This window comes from Andrographis paniculata, unplaced genomic scaffold (assembly GCF_009805555.1).
Source record: "Andrographis paniculata isolate CXL003 unplaced genomic scaffold, ASM980555v1 Contig60END, whole genome shotgun sequence".
NCBI classification, from domain to species: Eukaryota; Viridiplantae; Streptophyta; class Magnoliopsida; order Lamiales; family Acanthaceae; genus Andrographis; species Andrographis paniculata.
This window is the reverse complement of record NW_026137596.1, coordinates 4,255,086-4,274,132: the sequence shown is the minus strand read 5'-3', so window position 1 is coordinate 4,274,132 and position 19,047 is coordinate 4,255,086. Positions and strand designations below refer to the sequence as shown.

The window sequence follows — 19,047 nt, the reverse complement described above, 5'->3', positions numbered from 1 at the left end:
CTTCGCGTGGCTTGCGGGCTGAAGTGTCGCAATAAGTATACATTTTTTGGTTGTCCAAACACAAAGGTTTTGTTCTTCCTGCTTTTTCTTCTCCTACGTTTTCCCAAAAATATTAATACATTACTACGCGCATTCACTATTTTTATATTTCATCCACTATTTCTTATACTTTATATAAAAAAAATTATTTTTTAACATTCTCACAAAACAAACACATATCTATTTTTTTTTAGTATATATGAACTTCACTATAAATTACAAATACTTTCACATTTATATTTATTTACATCAATATTTTATAGTAAGAGTAAAATATTTTTTATATACCAAAATTATTATTAATTATCATTAAAATATAGATATTATTAAACTTCTTAAAAGAAAAAAGTAAATATTTAGATCGTTTATTTTGTAATATAATTTGAATGCTTATTTATATATATGTATGTGAGAGGAGAAAAAGTAAACTATAACTATTCAATTTAGAAGATTCGATAATAGTTAAATAGTAACAAATGCATAAATACATTAGGGAACTAAATTAATTTCAAATGATTTTCTTAACCTCTTAAATATATATTTTTAAAAGTATTGTTCATTTCTATTTATTGTGGAGGTTTATTAATATTCATTTTAGTTATAATATTTAAACAAAAAATTAATACTCTTTCTTTCTAAATGAAATGTATTTTTTTTATTTAATTAAAAAATATTTTATTAATTAATAATTTTATTAGTAAAAATATCATATTTTGAATACTAAGAATGAAAATGAATGTATTTATTTTATTATTATTTTTTTATAAGATCTGAAAATTGTTAATTTGAATTTAGTATTAAAATAATTGTTATATAATATAATTAAAAACTAATATGAAGAATATAAAATCGAACCATCTAGAAAATATCGCTATACATTAATATCACGTCGATAGTTAATAATAATAATAATGAAAGGAATTACAAATTAGTTATTACATGATTACGGTTTTTTGAACGATAAAGAACATTCCTATGCAGAAAGAAAGGCTTTTTAGCTACATAACGTACATTTCTCGTTGTAGATTTTCGATCGTTGAGCGGAAGCAATCCCTCCACAAATTTGTGCAGATCTCTGCTGTGATTCTCTGTCTGTGCCGGAGAAAAATTTCGCCGTTGCTGCTGCGGGAGATCTCGGTGACGTTTGCTCAATCACGGTTGTAATTTCGGGTTATTTCTCGATTGGGCGGTTGCATTTCCAGATCAGGAGTTCCAATTTCCGGGCTTTGATTCGTCGCCAGTCATGGCGGCCGCGAACGCTCCGATCACCATGAAAGAAGCGCTAACGGTATGCGTGTGTTTTCCAGTCAGCTGAGTTTCCGATTTTGATTGCATTTCATAGGGAATTGAGTTGGAATGGACATGCACACTGCTGGGGATTGATTTTCGGATACTTGATTTGATGCGCTGGTATTGCTGGCCATTGAGGATTCTGTAGTTTTTGGTTTTGATTCGCCATTTTTATTTATTAATGATCGATGCGTTGGCGTGAGCGCCGTTGATTATTTTGTTTGATTGCAGCTGACTAGCATAGGGATCAATCAGCAGTTCATTACATTCACGAATGTGACCATGGAGTCTGAGAAGTATATTTGTGTACGTGAGACGGCGCCTCAGAACAGCGTGGTAATTATCGATATGAACATGCCAATGCAGCCTCTTAGGCGGCCTATCACTGCTGATTCTGCGTTGATGAATCCAAATTCTCGAATTTTAGCACTAAAAGGTGAATAATTTTTCGTGTAGCTTATTTATTTATTTATTTCCATTGCGATGAACATTTTAGAAAATTAGAGCTTCTGTTGATTCCTTTTCTGTGTTTGTGAATCCAAACTCTAGAACTTTAGCACTGGAAGGTGAATAAAAATTTCTATTGTAACTTATTTATCAAACACACTTCATTTCCGGTACATTTGATCGATGTAGAGAAACTCTGCCTGGGATGTTTATTCTTATCTTTGGAAAGCTTAAGCAAATTAGAGTTATTTGTGTGCAGACTATTGAATCCTTTTCATGAATTAGGAATTTGCAGAATTAGGGTAGGGTTCTTCCCAATTTTAGAATCTGTCCTCTTGGTACACGACTTTAAATCCCATGCAATCGGTGATGGGATAAATGCATAGTCTGAAAGTATATTGGATGCTGTCATGTATAGGATAAGTGCTGGAGACAAGCTCTTTTAGGACTTGGTGACCAGTAGGGAACTCCTCAAGTTGCTTAAACATGCGGATTCTTTTGCAGATTCCTCTTATGCCGTCGATTTATTCCATGAGAATTGTTGAATCCACCTTTTATTATTATAATTATTATATGTTTTTTTCCTTATCCCCTATCAAAGAGTGAGGTAGGATTTTGGGTCTAGATTTTGTATGCCAATAACATGAAGATGATAGTTATTTATAGTCTTGATGTGAAAGATTCCAGGTTTTATGTTGCTGATGTGTATATATCAAGAATTATTTTAGGATTTTTGTTTGACTGACAAAATGGTTGATATTTCTACATTTTTCATTGTCATGTTTCTTAAAATTTCCAGCCTGTGTTTGTCTGGCTGAATCTATTCAAGAGGGTTATGATTGGGTGGGGTGACAATATATTGTACATGTAGATTTTGCAACATCCTTGATGGGGCTGACGGAATAAATCCATTTATATTGTAATCGATCATGCATTTCTTTGCTTTTGGTACAAATACTGAAACTATCAGTTTCCTGGTTGAAGCTCAAATCCCTGGAACTGCACAAGATCACTTACAGATATTTAATATTGAGGCAAAAGCAAAACTGAAGTCGCATCAGATGCCTGAGCAGGCAAGATCATGTTACCTTTTGTGCTTGTTGATGCTTCATCTAGTAATATGTATGTGTATTTGTTTCCTTTTCCAGCTGCTAGAGTTATTTAAAGTTGGGTTCTCTGGATATTATACTTTTCACAGGTTGTGTTTTGGAAGTGGATTAGCCCTAAGATGTTGGGTTTAGTTACACAATCTTCAGTATATCACTGGTCAATTGAAGGTGAAACTTTATTTTGGTCCTCCTTGTGATTCTACATAATTGTTGTTTCCTTTTATCTGCTCTCGTTTGTATTGAAATATTTTCTCTTTATGGACAGGTGATTCTGCTCCTGTAAAGATGTTTGTCCGAACTGCCAATCTAGCAAACAACCAAATCATCAATTATAAATGTGATCCTTCTGAAAAGTGGTTGGTTCTGATTGGGATAGCTCCTGGTTCTCCTGAGGTGCGGGGTTTTGATTTCTGTATTATTATTATTTTTTTTTCATGATCACTTGAAATTGTTGGGAAATTTGTTGGAGTTATCTAATCGAACATAGTAGCATTATAAAAGAAATACTTATGCCTTGTTTGTGTTCTTTCCTATTGAGATGCCGGGCTAAAGTTAACGGCTTGCATTTTTCATACTTTTATTTACTGTAAATTTCTGTTGTAACAGAAATAGATGGTTAAAATGTTGTTTCATCTATTAATGTGGACTCTAGAAACTTGTAGCAAATAAAATAACAACAAAGATTTAACCTCTACATGTAAAAAAAGATGGATACGTTTACAACAGAAGATGAATTCATATTCTTGTAACGCTTATATATTCAGTGCAGAATATCTAAAACATACCTTATTTCCCATATACCTTTTGCTTTCCCTCATAATAAAAATGCCAACCGGACTGCCATTTATTTATTTATTATTAAATTATTATTATTTTGAGGGTGGGGAGGCGTTACAAGAAAAAATGTCGTTATTTGACGAATCTTGTTTTATGATTTTCTCATATTGTTGAACAGCAATCACTGACATGGTCAATATGCTATAATTATCAATTGCTTTGAAGGCTCTGCATATCCATTTTATTTTGTTTGAATAAGTTTTATAATCTATTTTCAAAATTTACAGTTTCATTGAAGGCACTATGATAAATTTAATCAGCTTTTGGACAAAGTTGTAATCTAGGTTTATTTTGTGCTATATCATACATTACTAGTTTGATTTGATTTTGATAGTTGTCTTTTATCTGGAATATTTTTTTCGCCCACCTGATATACCACAATGCTTATATTGCTTGGTCTTATTTGCTTCTTAAAGTTATTTTCTTGCTGTATTTGGAATTCTTCGATAAGTTCTTTTTTCCGCTTTGCTATATTTAATGAGCTATTTATGTAAAATCTATTCAGCACATTGTTGTATCTTGAAGTGGATCAACATATGCAATGGTTTGTTTTGCTGCACTGACTCAACATATATACTATATTATCCATCCATTTCTTCATTTATAGGTTTTCTTGACAACTAATTTACTGAGATGAATTCTTTTTTTTAGCGGCCACAACTTGTCAAAGGCAATATGCAGCTGTTTTCTGTGGATCAACAACGAAGTCAAGCTCTTGAAGCACATGCTGCATCATTTGCATCTTTAAGAGTAAGGAGCTTTTTATATAAATTTGTTATGAACTGATTCCTTAGATTTCTTATTATTTTTCATTGTGTGTATATGACCAGGTGCCTGGGAATGATAAAGACTCAATTCTAATTTCTTTTGCCACAAAGACTTCTAATGCTGGTCAAATAATGTCTAAGTTGCACGTGATTGAACTTGGTGCTCAGCCAGGTGGATAAATTTTCCATTGTATCCACCTCTATGATAGTGTTCTAGCGCCCTTGATTGCATATTGGGCTTACATAAATGACAATGTTTTCTGATTTGTGGCAACCCGTTTCAGGGAAACCATCATTTACCAAAAAGCAAGCAGATCTATTCTTCCCTCCAGATTTTGCTGATGACTTTCCTGTAGCAATGCAGGTTTATAATCTTGGCTTACTTTATATTTGCATATCAGTTTCATTTAGATGGTTCTTATTGTTCCTGTGTTCCATGCACTTATGCATTTGTATTTGATGCTGGAGCTATCCAGCTTTTCTGTTTCATTATTAGTCCTTATTGATTATTTTTGCAGATATCCCATAAGTATGGTCTTATATATGTGATTACAAAGCTTGGCCTGTTGTTTGTATATGATCTGGAAACTGCTGCAGCTGTTTACAGAAACAGAATCAGTCCAGATCCCATATTTCTGACATCAGAAGCTTCCTCTGTTGGAGGCTTCTATGCAGTTAATAGGCGTGGGCAGGTTCTACTTGCTACCGTGAATGAAGCAACTGTCATTCCTTTCATCAGTGGCCAAGTATGATTATCTACATTAGTGTATATTAATCAAGGAATGTTGTTAAAATAACCGTGTTCTTTAACTCGTTGATTTCAGTTAAATAATCTGGAACTTGCTGTCAATCTTGCCAAAAGGGGAAATCTTCCTGGTGCAGAGAACTTGGTAAGTGGCTATACCATTTAGACAAGAGACTTTTGGGACTTTTGAAAAATTTTAGATTAGTAAAAAGTTAGTATTTAATGTGATGTTTTGTGAGAGAAGAAATATATTTGATGTGATGTTTTGTGAGAGAAGAAATATATTTGATATGATGTTTTTAAAAAAGTTGAATAGTCCTAAAATTCCAAATGTGTTGTGTAAACAAAGCAACTAGTACTTTTGGCCCCCTCCATTTTTGAGATCTCTATGGTATACAGCTATAGGTTAAATTCTTAAGTAATGTTTGTAGAGTGAAGATAGGATTTCATATTCTTTTTATATAGTTATCTTGGGCTAGGATTGCTATATATGATTACTATTTTTATTTCTAAGAGCTGGAATCTATTTAAGAACTGGTAGCAACTATCTTCATTGTTATCGAGTTGAATAAACCATATGCCAATACTTTACATTTCTCTCATGTTTGCATTAAAAATTACATTGAATAGCTATATGACGCTTCTACTGTGCTATCTTTGTTTTAAAAATTATTTTTTGTCAAAGGTTTTTAGTGGTATTGACAATCCTTATATCTGTTTTTCTCAGGTTGTTCAACGTTTCCAAGAATTGTTTGCTCAGACAAAGTACAAAGAGGCTGCTGAGCTTGCTGCAGAATCTCCCCAAGGCATCCTTCGGACTCGTGAGACTGTTACCAAATTTCAGGTGATTTTTGTTAGCGATCTATATTTTACTATAGGCACCAGTTTCCTTGAACTTATTTTCAACTCCACCGTGATTAGAATCTTCCGCATGTTTTTGCTTATTTGTAACTCATTGATTTGTGTTTTCAGAGCGTTCCTGTACAAGCTGGGCAGACACCACCATTACTGCAATACTTTGGAACACTATTGACTAAAGGAAAGCTCAATGCATTTGAGTCTCTGGAGCTATCCCGTCTTGTGGTTAACCAGAATAAGAAGAATCTATTGGAGAATTGGTTGGCTGAAGATAAACTTGAATGTAGTGAGGATCTTGGAGACCTTGTGAAGGTTAAATGTTTTTCTATAAGTTCACTCTATCCAGTCTTTCAATGATTTCTTAATCCATGTTAATTTTCCAATTATATTACCTAACATTTCCCTATATCCATCTGCAGACCGTTGATAATGACCTTGCGCTGAAGATATATATAAAAGCTAGAGCTACACCAAAAGTTGTTGCAGCTTTCGCTGAGCGTAGGGAGTTTGACAAAATTTTGATATATTCAAAGCAGGTCACTGGTGTGATAATGAATGACAAAACTTCTTGTTTTCTTTTCTTTATTTACTTAATGTGAGTGTTCCAGAATATATTTTCCTATTGGTTATTATTGATATCATATATAATGTTATCTTCAAACAGGTTGGTTATACCCCTGATTATCTGTTCCTTTTGCAAACAATTCTTCGAACAGATCCCCAGGTATGCTTGTATTACTTAAGACAACTTCTGGAATATTGACTATATAAGGCATGCTTAACTTTATTATTATTATTATGATAGCAGGAATTTAAGATTTCTGAGTTTGTTGTTACTGTATTGTTTCTCCAGGGAGCTGTTAATTTTGCATTAATGATGTCACAAATGGAGGGTGGCTGTCCTGTTGACTACAACACAATTACTGATCTGTTTCTTCAGGTGCAGCTTAAAGTTTTTGCTTGTTTGACACTAAAATTTCAGCCCTGAAATGTCATCCCTTCACTATTCTCAGTTCTACCAGAAGCTTGCTTCTATCTGCACAATTTTACTTCAAGTTGTGGTTTTTTATATATATATATAATTCTGTATGTTTGATGCTTTTTTGGCTGCATCAGAGGAATATGATTCGTGAAGCAACAGCATTTTTGTTGGATGTTCTGAAACCAAATTTTCCTGAGCATGCTTTCCTGCAAACTAAGGTCAATTCAATTTTCTTGAATAAGGTCTCTGTTGTGGATTCAATTTCATTTTTCAGTCATGATGATGTCTTCCTTTCTTTCCAATTAAGGTTCTGGAAATAAACCTTGTGACCTTTCCAAATGTTGCTGATGCTATTTTGGCAAATGGGATGTTCAGTCACTATGACAGACCACGAATTGGACAACTCTGTGAAAAAGCTGGTCTTTTCATCCGAGCACTTCAGGTTTGAATGTCTGCTCAACATTCAAAAGCTCTGCAAAACAAGCAAGGTGTGATACTCATGCATCCTAAGAGAATCTATTGATGCTTGCAGCATTACACTGAATTGCCTGATGTCAAACGTGTCATTGTCAATACTCATGCCATTGAGCCACAGGTTATCATACTTCTAGTTTCAGTGTGGTTTTTCCTTCAAATTATTGTTTGAGTGCTTAATAATTAGTCAACACAGGCACTTGTGGAGTTCTTTGGGACGCTTTCCAAGGAATGGGCATTGGAGTGTATGAAGGATCTTTTGCTGGTCAATTTAAGAGGAAACCTTCAGATAATTGTTCAGGTTGAACTTTTGTTTAATGTTATTGTAAAATTTGTATCATGCGATATTATGGATATAATGCCATCATAGGAGGCTGTCCCAAGGATCGTCTTTCTAGGAATCATGTACTTGAAATATGGTATATATTTGCTGGGGGTAATGACAGTTGGTTTTAAGTGGTGTTATGCACTAATTTGTCTTATGTAGGTTGCCAAAGAATACTGTGAACAACTGGGAGTTGATGAATGCATTAAGCTCTTTGAAAAGTTTAAATCATATGAAGGATTATATTTCTTCTTGGGATCGTACTTGAGCTTGAGGTAATCTTGGAAAACCTGGTCCAGCAGTTTTTGGCAACCTGTTTCATCCATGACTTGTTAGTTTGTGTAATAATTATTGATGTCTGGCAGTGAGGATCCTGAAATTCACTTCAAGTACATTGAGGCAGCTGCCAAGACTGGACAAATTAAAGAGGTTGAGCGTGTGACAAGAGAGTCCGATGTCTATGATCCTGAAAAGACTAAGAACTTACTAATGGAAGCGAAACTTCCCGATGCTCGGCCATTAATCAATGTGTGCGACCGCTTTGGTTTTGTGCCTGATCTCACTCATTACTTGTACTCAAACAACATGCTTCGTTACATTGAAGGTTATGTTCAAAAGGTAAGAATCTCTTCCAGGCGCAGGCTCTTCTTTTATAAATTTCCATTGGCTTAAAATAATTTTTCTGCAGAGAAATTGATGTTTACTTTCTCTGAGAATAGGTCAACCCAGGAAATGCTCCATTGGTTGTAGGGCAACTCTTAGATGATGAGTGTCCTGAAGACTTTATCAAGGGTCTTATCCTTTCTGTCCGTTCTCTGCTTCCAGTTGAGCCCCTGGTTGCGGAATGTGAGAAAAGGTACCATTCTATTCTCCTGTTACTTTGTTTGGAGCTGTCTTTTGGATGATATGCTTATGCCTGATCTTTCGGCATGCAGGAATCGTCTTCGCTTGCTTACTCAGTTCTTGGAGCATCTTGTAAATGAAGGTAGCCAAGATGTGCATGTGCACAATGCGTTGGGTAAAGTCGTAATTGACAGCAACAACAATCCAGAGCACTTCCTCACAACTAATCCATACTATGATTCACGAGTTGTGGGTAAATATTGCGAGAAGCGTGATCCGACCCTTGCTGTCATTGCATATCGGAGAGGGCAATGTGATGATGAGCTAATTAATGTTACAAATAAGAACTCATTGTTCAAGCTGCAATCTAGGTTTGTTAATGTTTTACATTAATTCCTGGTTTCATCCTTTCCCTTTTTCTTTTTTTTTTTTTTTTTTTCTAGATGTTGACACACTTCCTTTTTTCAGGTATGTTGTTGAAAGAATGGATGCAGATCTCTGGGCAAAAGTTCTTGATCCTGAAAACGAATTCAGAAGACTGCTGATTGATCAAGTTGTATCTACTGCCTTGCCCGAAAGCAAAAGCCCAGAGCAAGTTTCTGCTGCTGTTAAGGCTTTCATGACGGCTGATCTTCCTCATGAACTAATTGAGTTACTTGAAAAAATTGTTCTTCAAAATTCTGCTTTCACTGGAAACTTTAACCTGCAGAATTTACTTATCCTGACTGCAATAAAGGCTGACCCATCAAGGGTTATAGACTATGTTAATAGACTTGATAATTTTGATGGCCCAGCTGTTGGAGAAGTGGCTGTGGAAGCTCAATTATATGAAGAAGCTTTTTCTATATTCAAGAAGTTTAATTTGAATGTCCAGGCAGTCGACGTGTTGCTGGATAATATTCGAGATATTAACCGAGCTGTTGAATTTGCTTTCCGGGTTGAGGAAGATGCTGTTTGGAGTCACGTTGCCAAAGCTCAACTTCGGGAAGGAATGGTCAGCGATGCAATTGAATCATTTATTCGTGCTGACGATGACACTGAATTCCTGGAAGTAATCAAAGCTGCTGAGGATGCTGATGTTTATCATGACTTGGTGAAGTATCTTCTCATGGTTAGGGAGAAAACGAAGGAGCCGAAAGTGGACAGTGAGCTCATTTATGCATATGCCAAAATTGATAGGCTGGATGAAATTGAAGAATTTATTCTCATGCCAAATGTTGCAAATCTTCCTCATGTTGGCGATCGCCTGTATGATGAAGCTTTATATGAAGCAGCAAAGATTATTTTTGCTTTTATTTCTAACTGGGGCAAGTTGGCAATTACCCTAGTGAAGTTGAATCAATTCCAAGGTGCTGTTGATGCAGCGCGGAAAGCTAATAGTGCAAAGACATGGAAGGAAGTCTGCTTTGCCTGTGTGGATGCGGAGGAGTTCCGATTGGCTCAGATATGTGGTCTCAACATTATTATACAGGTACTATTAGATCTTCAGAGCTTCCTTACTGTAGAGGATTCATTTTATATAATTGACTTTCCAATAGTTAATAACATAACCCAGAGATATTTGAACTTCTATTTATATTCTTACAGGTGGATGACCTGGAAGAAGTCAGTGAATTTTATCAGAACAGGGGGTGCTTTAAGGAGCTTATATCTCTTATGGAGAGTGGTCTAGGGTTGGAACGTGCACATATGGGCATATTTACAGAGCTGGGTGTCCTTTATGCTAGATACCGTCATGAAAAGCTAATGGAGCACATCAAATTGTTCTCTACTCGTCTCAACATTCCAAAGCTGATACGAGCATGTGACGAACAGCAGCACTGGAAAGAACTTACCTACTTGTATATTCAGTACGATGAGTTTGATAATGCAGCTACAACTGTCATGAATCACTCCCCCGAAGCCTGGGATCATATGCAATTCAAGGATATTATTGTCAAAGTCGCAAATGTTGAGCTATACTATAAAGCTGTGCACTTCTATTTGCAAGAACACCCTGACCTCATCAATGATGTTCTGAATGTTCTTGCTTTTCGTTTGGATCATGTCCGTGTTGTGGACATAATGAGAAAGGTTTTAACCCTTTTTGCTTGTTTTTGTTTCGTTCTTTTCATCTTTTGTATTTCACAGCTCTGTGGTTTTGAGTAGTAGCTTTAACATCTGAAACGTCTTGATGGTATCCATCCAGGCGGGCCATTTGCGACTTATTAAGCCATATATGGTAGCCGTACAGAGTAATAATGTCTCAGCAGTAAATGAAGCTTTGAACGAGATCTATGTAGAGGAGGAGGACTATGACAGACTACGAGAATCAATTGATTTGCATGATAGCTTTGATCAGATTGGCCTTGCCCAGAAGGTAAATTATAGTTTGAATGTGCGGCTATTTATTTATTTTTTCGTATCAAAATTATATATTTATACCTTGTTTGGTGTATGTACAGATTGAAAAGCATGAGCTTCTTGAGATGAGGCGTGTTGCAGCCTACATTTACAAGAAGGCAGGCAAATGGAAGCAATCAATTGCATTGTCAAAGAAAGATGGTGTGTACAAAGATGCTATGGAGACGGCTTCGCAATCTGGTGATCGCGAAGTTTCTGAGGAGTTGCTAGTTTACTTCATTGAACAGGTATGATAAATTAAAACTTTATTAGATTATATATCCCAAAATATTGGATTCTCTGTTTTGGTTGGTTTCATAAGGTTCAGACATTGCTTTGTTGTGAATGATACAAACGATTTTTATTTAAAACCACTTTCTTTATGTTTTTGCTGTCTTTTATGTTGCTTTAGGGAAAGAAGGAATGCTTTGCGTCATGCCTCTTTGTTTGCTATGATTTGATTCGGCCTGATGTCGCACTTGAACTTGCCTGGCTGAACAACATGATCGACTTTGCCTTCCCGTATTTGCTACAGGTAATCACCACACACAACAGTTTTATAACTACATGAATTGCACATAATTCTTGATTTATCCTCTTTCTCAGTTTATGCGAGAATACGCTAGTAAAGTCGACGAGTTAATTAAGGACAAGATCGAGGCAAGAAATCAAGAGAAAGCTAAGGAGAATGAGGAGAAAGACATAGCTAAGCAGCAGGTATCTTATGACTGCAATCTGATTTAGCAGCCGCATTGGTGTAGGAACTTTAGCTCAGGCTCATATCTTGCATACGTGAAAACATATTCAATGCAGAACATGTACGCCCAGTTGCTTCCTCTTGCTTTACCCGCACCATCAATGGCGGCTCCTGGAATGGGTGGTGCCGGATTCAGCGCAGGACCCCCGCACATGGGAATGGGCATGCCTCCAATGTCGCAATTCGGAATGCCACCCATGGGACCCTATTAGCATGTCAAGATTCTTGGCATTCGACGCTGTTCCTTGTTGCAATGAGGACAAAGACCACAACAATTTCCGCAAGTTTCTTTGTTGTTTTTGTTCGACTTTCAGGGAGGTCTGGAGGTGAGGAAGGTTTAAGGTTTGATGATATTTGGGGAATAATGGTGTGCTTTCTTTTAGTGTCTCTGCTAAATCTTTGATGAAGAAGGTGTGGATATGTGTTCATTTTTGTAGCATTCTTTGGGTAGTTTGGAGTCATTTTTGCAGCGTTAGTTAGGCTGATATAACTTGACATTATTTATTTATTTTTGTTGTTTATTATTATTACTATTATTTTATTTTTTAAAAAATTAGTTGGCCAAATGATAATAAAGAATTAGTGAGGCTCATTATTGGGTTTGGGTTTGAGTTGTATATTGCTTCGTTCCAAATTGTATTGTTTGTTCATTTTTGTCAAATATTCTTCTTTCATTATATAATTAGATATTCTTACCTTTGGGATTGCGAATAGGTTTGAAGGGTTTGATGGACAGTGATTGATAGATAATAATTATACTTTATTAAATAAATTGAATTTTTTATTAACAAAATATTATCTTAGTTTATAATATATTATTTTTAATTATAAATATATTATTAAAAAAGAAAAAAAAAACATATTTTACAAAATGAAATCCTTTTTTCTCCCTTCTTATTTTTCTTCTACTTTGTTTTTATCTTTCCTTAACTCTTTTTTACAGCATCCCCTCCCACCATCTTCTTATTTGTATTTCTTTTTCTTTCCTTCTTTCTCTAATTTTATTCTTTCTCCCTTTCCATCGTTCTTTTTACCGAAAATTGAAAAAAAATCAAAATTACCCGAGATAAACTCTTATTTCCGAAAAAACCGTATAAATTTCATTGAGAATTAAACCGCCAAAAGAATCCTTGTAGATCAAGCGGTCAGATATACCTGACTTGAGGGTTGAGTTTTATATATATATATAAATATATAATCAAGATTATATTTCACCACTATACTGAAAAATTTACTCTTTTTATTTTTGGGTCATTTTCTTATATATATATATGTATGTATCTTTTGTGTGTGTATTATTTAGACCGACAGACAGTCAGCATTGCAAGAATTCACTCACTGCAAGAGATCAATGCAATATGGATAAAGTTCTTACAGTGTTATACATTCTTCTGCTGATTTTGATAACTTTTTTGAGTGAGATTTTCTTTTTTTTTTTTTAATTTAATTATATTTTTAGAATGCCTAATAAAACAGAGTTGGTGGGACAAAGCTCTATCTCTATAGCTAGCTAGCTTTTATTATTATTTTAATTTTTTTTTTATGACGTGGGAATCTGCAACCGCTACTTGGAAGTGTGCACTGGGTAAACTTTCGATTGAGTCTAATATTCTACAAATCAGGCCGATGAAAAAGTCACCCTAGACGAACTATGTGTACTGAAAAATTATTATTATTATTATTATTATTATTATTATTTTATTTGTAGAAATGAAAGGGAGAGTGTGTACTGGAAAATTGTTAATTGATGCATGTCCCACCAATCCCAATGCTGATACTGTCAGTAATTTGCACAATATTTCAGAGAGATAAGACTGTTGAAAATTGTGACATAAGATGCTTTTCTTCTTCTTTTCTTAAATAATTATTTATTTATTTATTTTCATTTTCAAAACGCTGCTGTACATCTGACAAACTCAATTAGAGTACGTGTCTTCTTGTAGTAAACATATAAGTTGTATTCTTTTTTTAGTTTTTATACAAGTTTTTACTCCATCCGTCCCAATATAATAATCTTATTTACTATTTTTGTCCGTTCTAACATAATAGTCTTATTTCCATAAATAACCATATCGCCATAAAACTACCCTTACTTTTTCATTTTTATTATACAATTGCCACTAATTTTTACTCTAATACACTCACAAGGGCAAAAACGTCTTTCATCCATATTTTTTACCAACTATCCATGTAATATCACTATTCCTTAAATCTCATGTCCAACCCAATTAAGACTATATGGGACAGAGGGAGTATTATTTATTTATTTTTGCTCAAAAATATCAAATCAAACAATTATTTTTCTTTAATACTCCCTCCATCCCAATACAATAATCCTGTGTACCATTTTTGTCCGTCCTAAAACAATAGTCTCATTTCCATAAATAATCATATAACTATAAAACTACTCTTACTTTTTTATTATTATTATACAATTGCCACTACTTTTTACACTAATACACGGGCAAAAAAGTCTTTTCTCCGTACCTTTTACCCACTACTAATATAAAATTAATATTTCTTAAATCTCGTGCCAACCACAATCCCGACTATAGTTTTGGGACGGAGGGAGTATTATACTACAAATTTATTTTATATTCAAAATATCATATAATATCTATTTATATAATATCAAATAACAATTCAAATTCAATTTTTTACTATTCGAAAATTTAAACCCACAAACAAACACATCCATAATAATATTTCAGGATTAATTGTTTTTAAGATATATTATTTGGGAAGTTTTTTTTTTTTTTTTGTATCTTATAAAATAATATAATATGTTTTTATAAGTACCTAACAAAAAATTGAAAAAAAACTTCAAAATCTATATATTGTCCAATTTAAATTTTTTGCAACATCAATTATATTTTTCCTAATAATATTATATGCAATTCAACACACCTCTTTTGCCACCATCAACCCTCTTTACCAATGGTTAGAGATCGAAATGACGACTGATAACCTAAAAGTTTAAACTAATAGAAATATGAATGAGATATATACGAAACTTACATGTAGATATATATCGGATAGAGACAGTATGACTAAAATTCGAGATCCATGACTCTGATACCATATCATAATATTTGTGAAATTGAAATTGTATATTAGATAATAGGGTCACAATATGCATACATATCAGAGTATATATACGACCGTTAATAGATTATGTACAATATATACGAACACCAACAAACCTCTCCAAAATTTAGATAAATAAGTTTTATCAAACCGACTTTAATATATAACCATATATATATATTTATAAATATTTTTTGCAAAATAAAAGATTAAATTGTTAGTTGATTTTCTCAAATAACTATTCTTGAAAATATATAAAATAAATTAAAACTATAGTGTTCGCTTTGCATAGTACTAGTAAAAGAGAGAATCGTATCATATTAGTAAGAGATAATTTGAGGTGTAGAATGAGCCTGTGATTGTAAGATCATAAATTCAAACGGAATTATTTAGAACATATTCGAATAAATAGCCTTTGTAAATTTCCACGCCATCAATTCAATTCAATCAACCCTCCTACTTGTTTAAATCAAATCTTTTAAATATATTGTGTTTGTTTGGGAAACTTTCCCAAACTTCCGCTATTCATTCAAAATTTTTCTTAAAAAAAAATCAAATTAAACACTTATTTTTTATTTTTTATATTATATTAAAAAATCAATTTTATATTCAAAACATCACATCGACATCTATTTATATTACATAATACAATTATTCAAATTCAAATATTTTACTATTCAAATCTCACCTCAAAATCCAAACCCCGTAAGAAGTATTAGTACTAGTACTATTACAACCTCGTTCTGTCCAAATCCAACTGAAAGATCCTCTAATTGATTAACAACACATACACACATATATATATATATATAGATACATATATCTATATCTATATCCATTCATTATATTGATTCTTCATTCTTGCATGGCCTTGAGATGACTGCAAGATAAGTCCAATAATCAATTATTATCAATAGTCTGCCATAATTCCCACATCTGACCAATTGGGAAAAGTTACAATACATCACACCAATCACCATCTTCATTTTCAGATCACACAACACCTCTTAATTCCCACTTATATATATATATATATCTATCTATCTATATCTATATCTCGTATCCACACAAAAACCATCTATCATATATCATCACAAAACACTTTTCTACAATTCTTTCTTAGCTTCTTTCTCTGTGTCTTTTTTTTTAAAAATTTTTGGGATTCAAGATTGCAGCACATTCCTAATTTCTTTGATCTACTTATTTAATTATTAATTTTTTATCTATGGATTATGGCTATTGGCCTCATCAGGACAGCTCTTCCTTAATGGTGCCATGGCTTAATTCCGGCGAGGATAGGGCGGCGGCGACGACGGCGGCTTCTAGAAGCCATAGCGAAGCCGAGAAACGACGAAGGGATCGGATCAATTCGCAGCTTTCGACACTCAGGAAACTCATCCCTAAGTCTGAGAAGGTATATATGTGTATGATATATAAATTAATTTAATTTGTTACATTAATTCCAGTTTATTTGTGTCTTTATGCATGTAGCTGAATTTGCTGATCTTAATTGACACATTTTAGTTTGATTTACAATTTACTCATTTATTTATATTTATTTTCAAGAATCTGTAAATTTTGGGTAATTGCAAATATTGTTTGATTCAATTTGATTGTGTCAAGATTTGCAGTTTCATCACTTGCGTTAGTCCAACACGTCTCCTTAATTATCTTAGCAAGTGGGGCTTTATTATTATTATTATTATTATTATTATTATTATAGTGAAACATTTCATGTGTGAAAATTATAGTGAAGAATAATTATGATAAAGGGGATTTGAAATCAAATCTCAAGTTTGTTCTATTTGAATTATTTTTTTATTTATTTTTGTTCACACTGTACCTATCTTTATATATATATATATATATTATAATTTTTTTAAAAAGATCACATCCAATGTTTATCTTCTGTACAAAAATCACATTCAGCAAACTACTTTGTCTATAAAATATTAAAACTCAAAATACAAAAAATGCATACAAATCATCAAAAGGGCACTCTTAATTTACTTTATAATGCATATTGCTCATGGCTAAATATATATATATATATATATGTGTGTGTGTGTGTTAAAAAGGTATATAAAGTGTTGTTTTAATATATATATATATATGTGTGTGCCGAAATGATTAATAAATATTAAGATTGATAATATTTCATATATATATATATTTATTTATTTTTGTTGGCTTTTGAAAAGGGATGAAATATATCCTAGACTATAGTATTAATGGTATCTTTGAGGATGGAAAATGAAGAAGAGAGAGAGAGAGAGAAGGAGTCATGGTTGGCATGTGATCCTCATAAATAGCCCATCAATATCAAATGTCTATTTCGTGATCATATGTAAAATGCAACCTTTATTTTATTGCTCCAAAATCAGTCTGGCCCATTTCATTATTATCTTTTGTCCCTACCCACAAATAAAAGGTCCAAAAAGTTTGTTAGGCTGCTTAGAATTTTTTGCATATACAATGCATCATTATACATATATATATATATATAGAGAGAGAGAGAGAGAGAGAGAGAGAGAGGGAGGGACAGGGAGAGATGTGTGGATACTTGCTAAGGAGGTAAATTTTCAGTAGATTTCGTACATATTTAACATAAACTTGTTAAAAAATTTATATTGTGTTCCAACATATTTATTTTCTAACATCACCTTTAGTTTTCTCTCTCTCTCTCTCTCTCTCTCTCTCTCTCTCTCTCTATATATATATATATATATATTTAACTACTTGGGGACATACTATCTTAAGATATTTAGGGTTTATATCAGCAAACCCTAATACTTCTTACATTATGCAGACGTGGCAGCCCTATCAGATACATTGAGAGAGAGAGAGAGAGAGAGAGAGAGAGAGAACGAATCAATCTTAATTTATTTTCTGAAATATTTAGGGGTTTAAAATTTTCATTTGGATTGGAAACATTTATTTAGGGTTTGCATTTAAAAATATATATATATATATATTGGATAATGTTTTGAAATGTATTTTTTTAAAGAAACACATATATAGTCGAATTCGAAATAATAAAATTTAGGAAATAAATCCCAAAGAAACATACCATTTTTAATACAGAAAACCCTAATTACAGCCTGTTAAATGCAATGCAGATGGACAAGGCAGCTCTATTAGGGCAAGTGGTGCACCATGTAAGAGAGCAGAGCAAGAAAGCCAAAGAGGCCACCAGCAAGGTGTCTACGGTGCCGGCAGAGGCCGACGAGGTGATCATCGACGACCACCGCAACGTGGACGACCAAGAAAACATTTACATGAAGGCTTCCCTAAGCTGCGAAGACAGGCCGGAGCTGTTCTCGGAGCTCAACAGCGCGCTCAAGGGGTTAGAAATCGCCATTGTTGATGCACAGATCTTTACATTGGGAGGCAGGACAAGGATTAACTTTGTTCTTCGCGCAAACGGCGGTGACCACAAGGGCTCGCCGTTGCTTGTCAGGCAGTCGGTCAAGGTAGCGTTGAGCCGTGTGGTCATATCGGCCGGGGCCGCGTGTTATAGTGCAAGAAGCAAAAGGCAGAGGTTCTTCTACCCTAATAATAGTAATTGACATATATGATATGTATAAATATATATATATATATATACATACAAAGAATATGTATGTGGATGTTTGTTATGTTGCATAATTGGGAGGGATGTTTGTTGAGGATCATTGGTATAGAAAAGGGCTGAAATGGTTTCTTGGAAGGTATATATATATATATATATATGTGTGTGTGTGTGTGTGTGTTGTTAAATTTGGGGTAAGGTAGAATGTAGGTAGAGATCTTGTAGAAGTTGTAGAATATGATGATTTTATGTATTTGGCAATATTAGTGTATATATATATATATGGTAGTATGTTTCCTTTAATTTGTAATTTTGTTAGTTTTTGTTGGATTGTAAAGTCTCATAATAAGTCTAAAGCCTAGAGATATTTTGTTAGGATTTTGTTGGCATGAACCATACATATATATATATACATATATATTGGTTAGGATTATAAACTTATACATACATATATATATATATACATACCTTGTTTTTGTTTTTTTAATCACTTTTTAACATAATTTGTTTTTTCTAATGCCAAGATCGAATAAG

General features: G+C 33.4%; 2 protein-coding genes across 2 annotated transcripts; both read left to right on the top strand.

Moving 5' to 3' along the window:
* Positions 1-1,076: 1,076 nt before the first annotated feature.
* Positions 1,077-12,478, top strand: LOC127259259 (clathrin heavy chain 1-like). The gene is made up of 30 exons (XM_051286465.1): positions 1,077-1,327; positions 1,561-1,765; positions 2,761-2,849; positions 2,975-3,053; positions 3,151-3,278; positions 4,374-4,472; positions 4,553-4,661; positions 4,774-4,853; positions 5,008-5,235; positions 5,314-5,379; positions 5,962-6,078; positions 6,207-6,404; positions 6,512-6,628; positions 6,757-6,816; positions 6,946-7,032; positions 7,209-7,292; positions 7,382-7,516; positions 7,607-7,669; positions 7,745-7,849; positions 8,036-8,148; positions 8,239-8,491; positions 8,593-8,729; positions 8,809-9,087; positions 9,185-10,187; positions 10,304-10,789; positions 10,905-11,075; positions 11,161-11,346; positions 11,511-11,633; positions 11,705-11,815; positions 11,912-12,478. Exons 1-30 carry the CDS (start codon positions 1,283-1,285, stop codon positions 12,065-12,067), a joined length of 5,112 nt encoding a protein of 1,703 aa, XP_051142422.1. The 5' UTR covers positions 1,077-1,282; the 3' UTR covers positions 12,068-12,478.
* Positions 12,479-15,945: 3,467 nt separating this feature from the next.
* LOC127259867 (transcription factor bHLH51) lies at positions 15,946-18,616 on the top strand. Its single transcript, XM_051287478.1, has 2 exons — positions 15,946-16,356; positions 18,062-18,616. The coding sequence occupies exons 1-2, from the start codon at positions 16,168-16,170 to the stop codon at positions 18,509-18,511; spliced, it is 639 nt and encodes a 212-aa protein (XP_051143435.1). The 5' UTR covers positions 15,946-16,167; the 3' UTR covers positions 18,512-18,616.
* Positions 18,617-19,047: the final 431 nt, after the last annotated feature.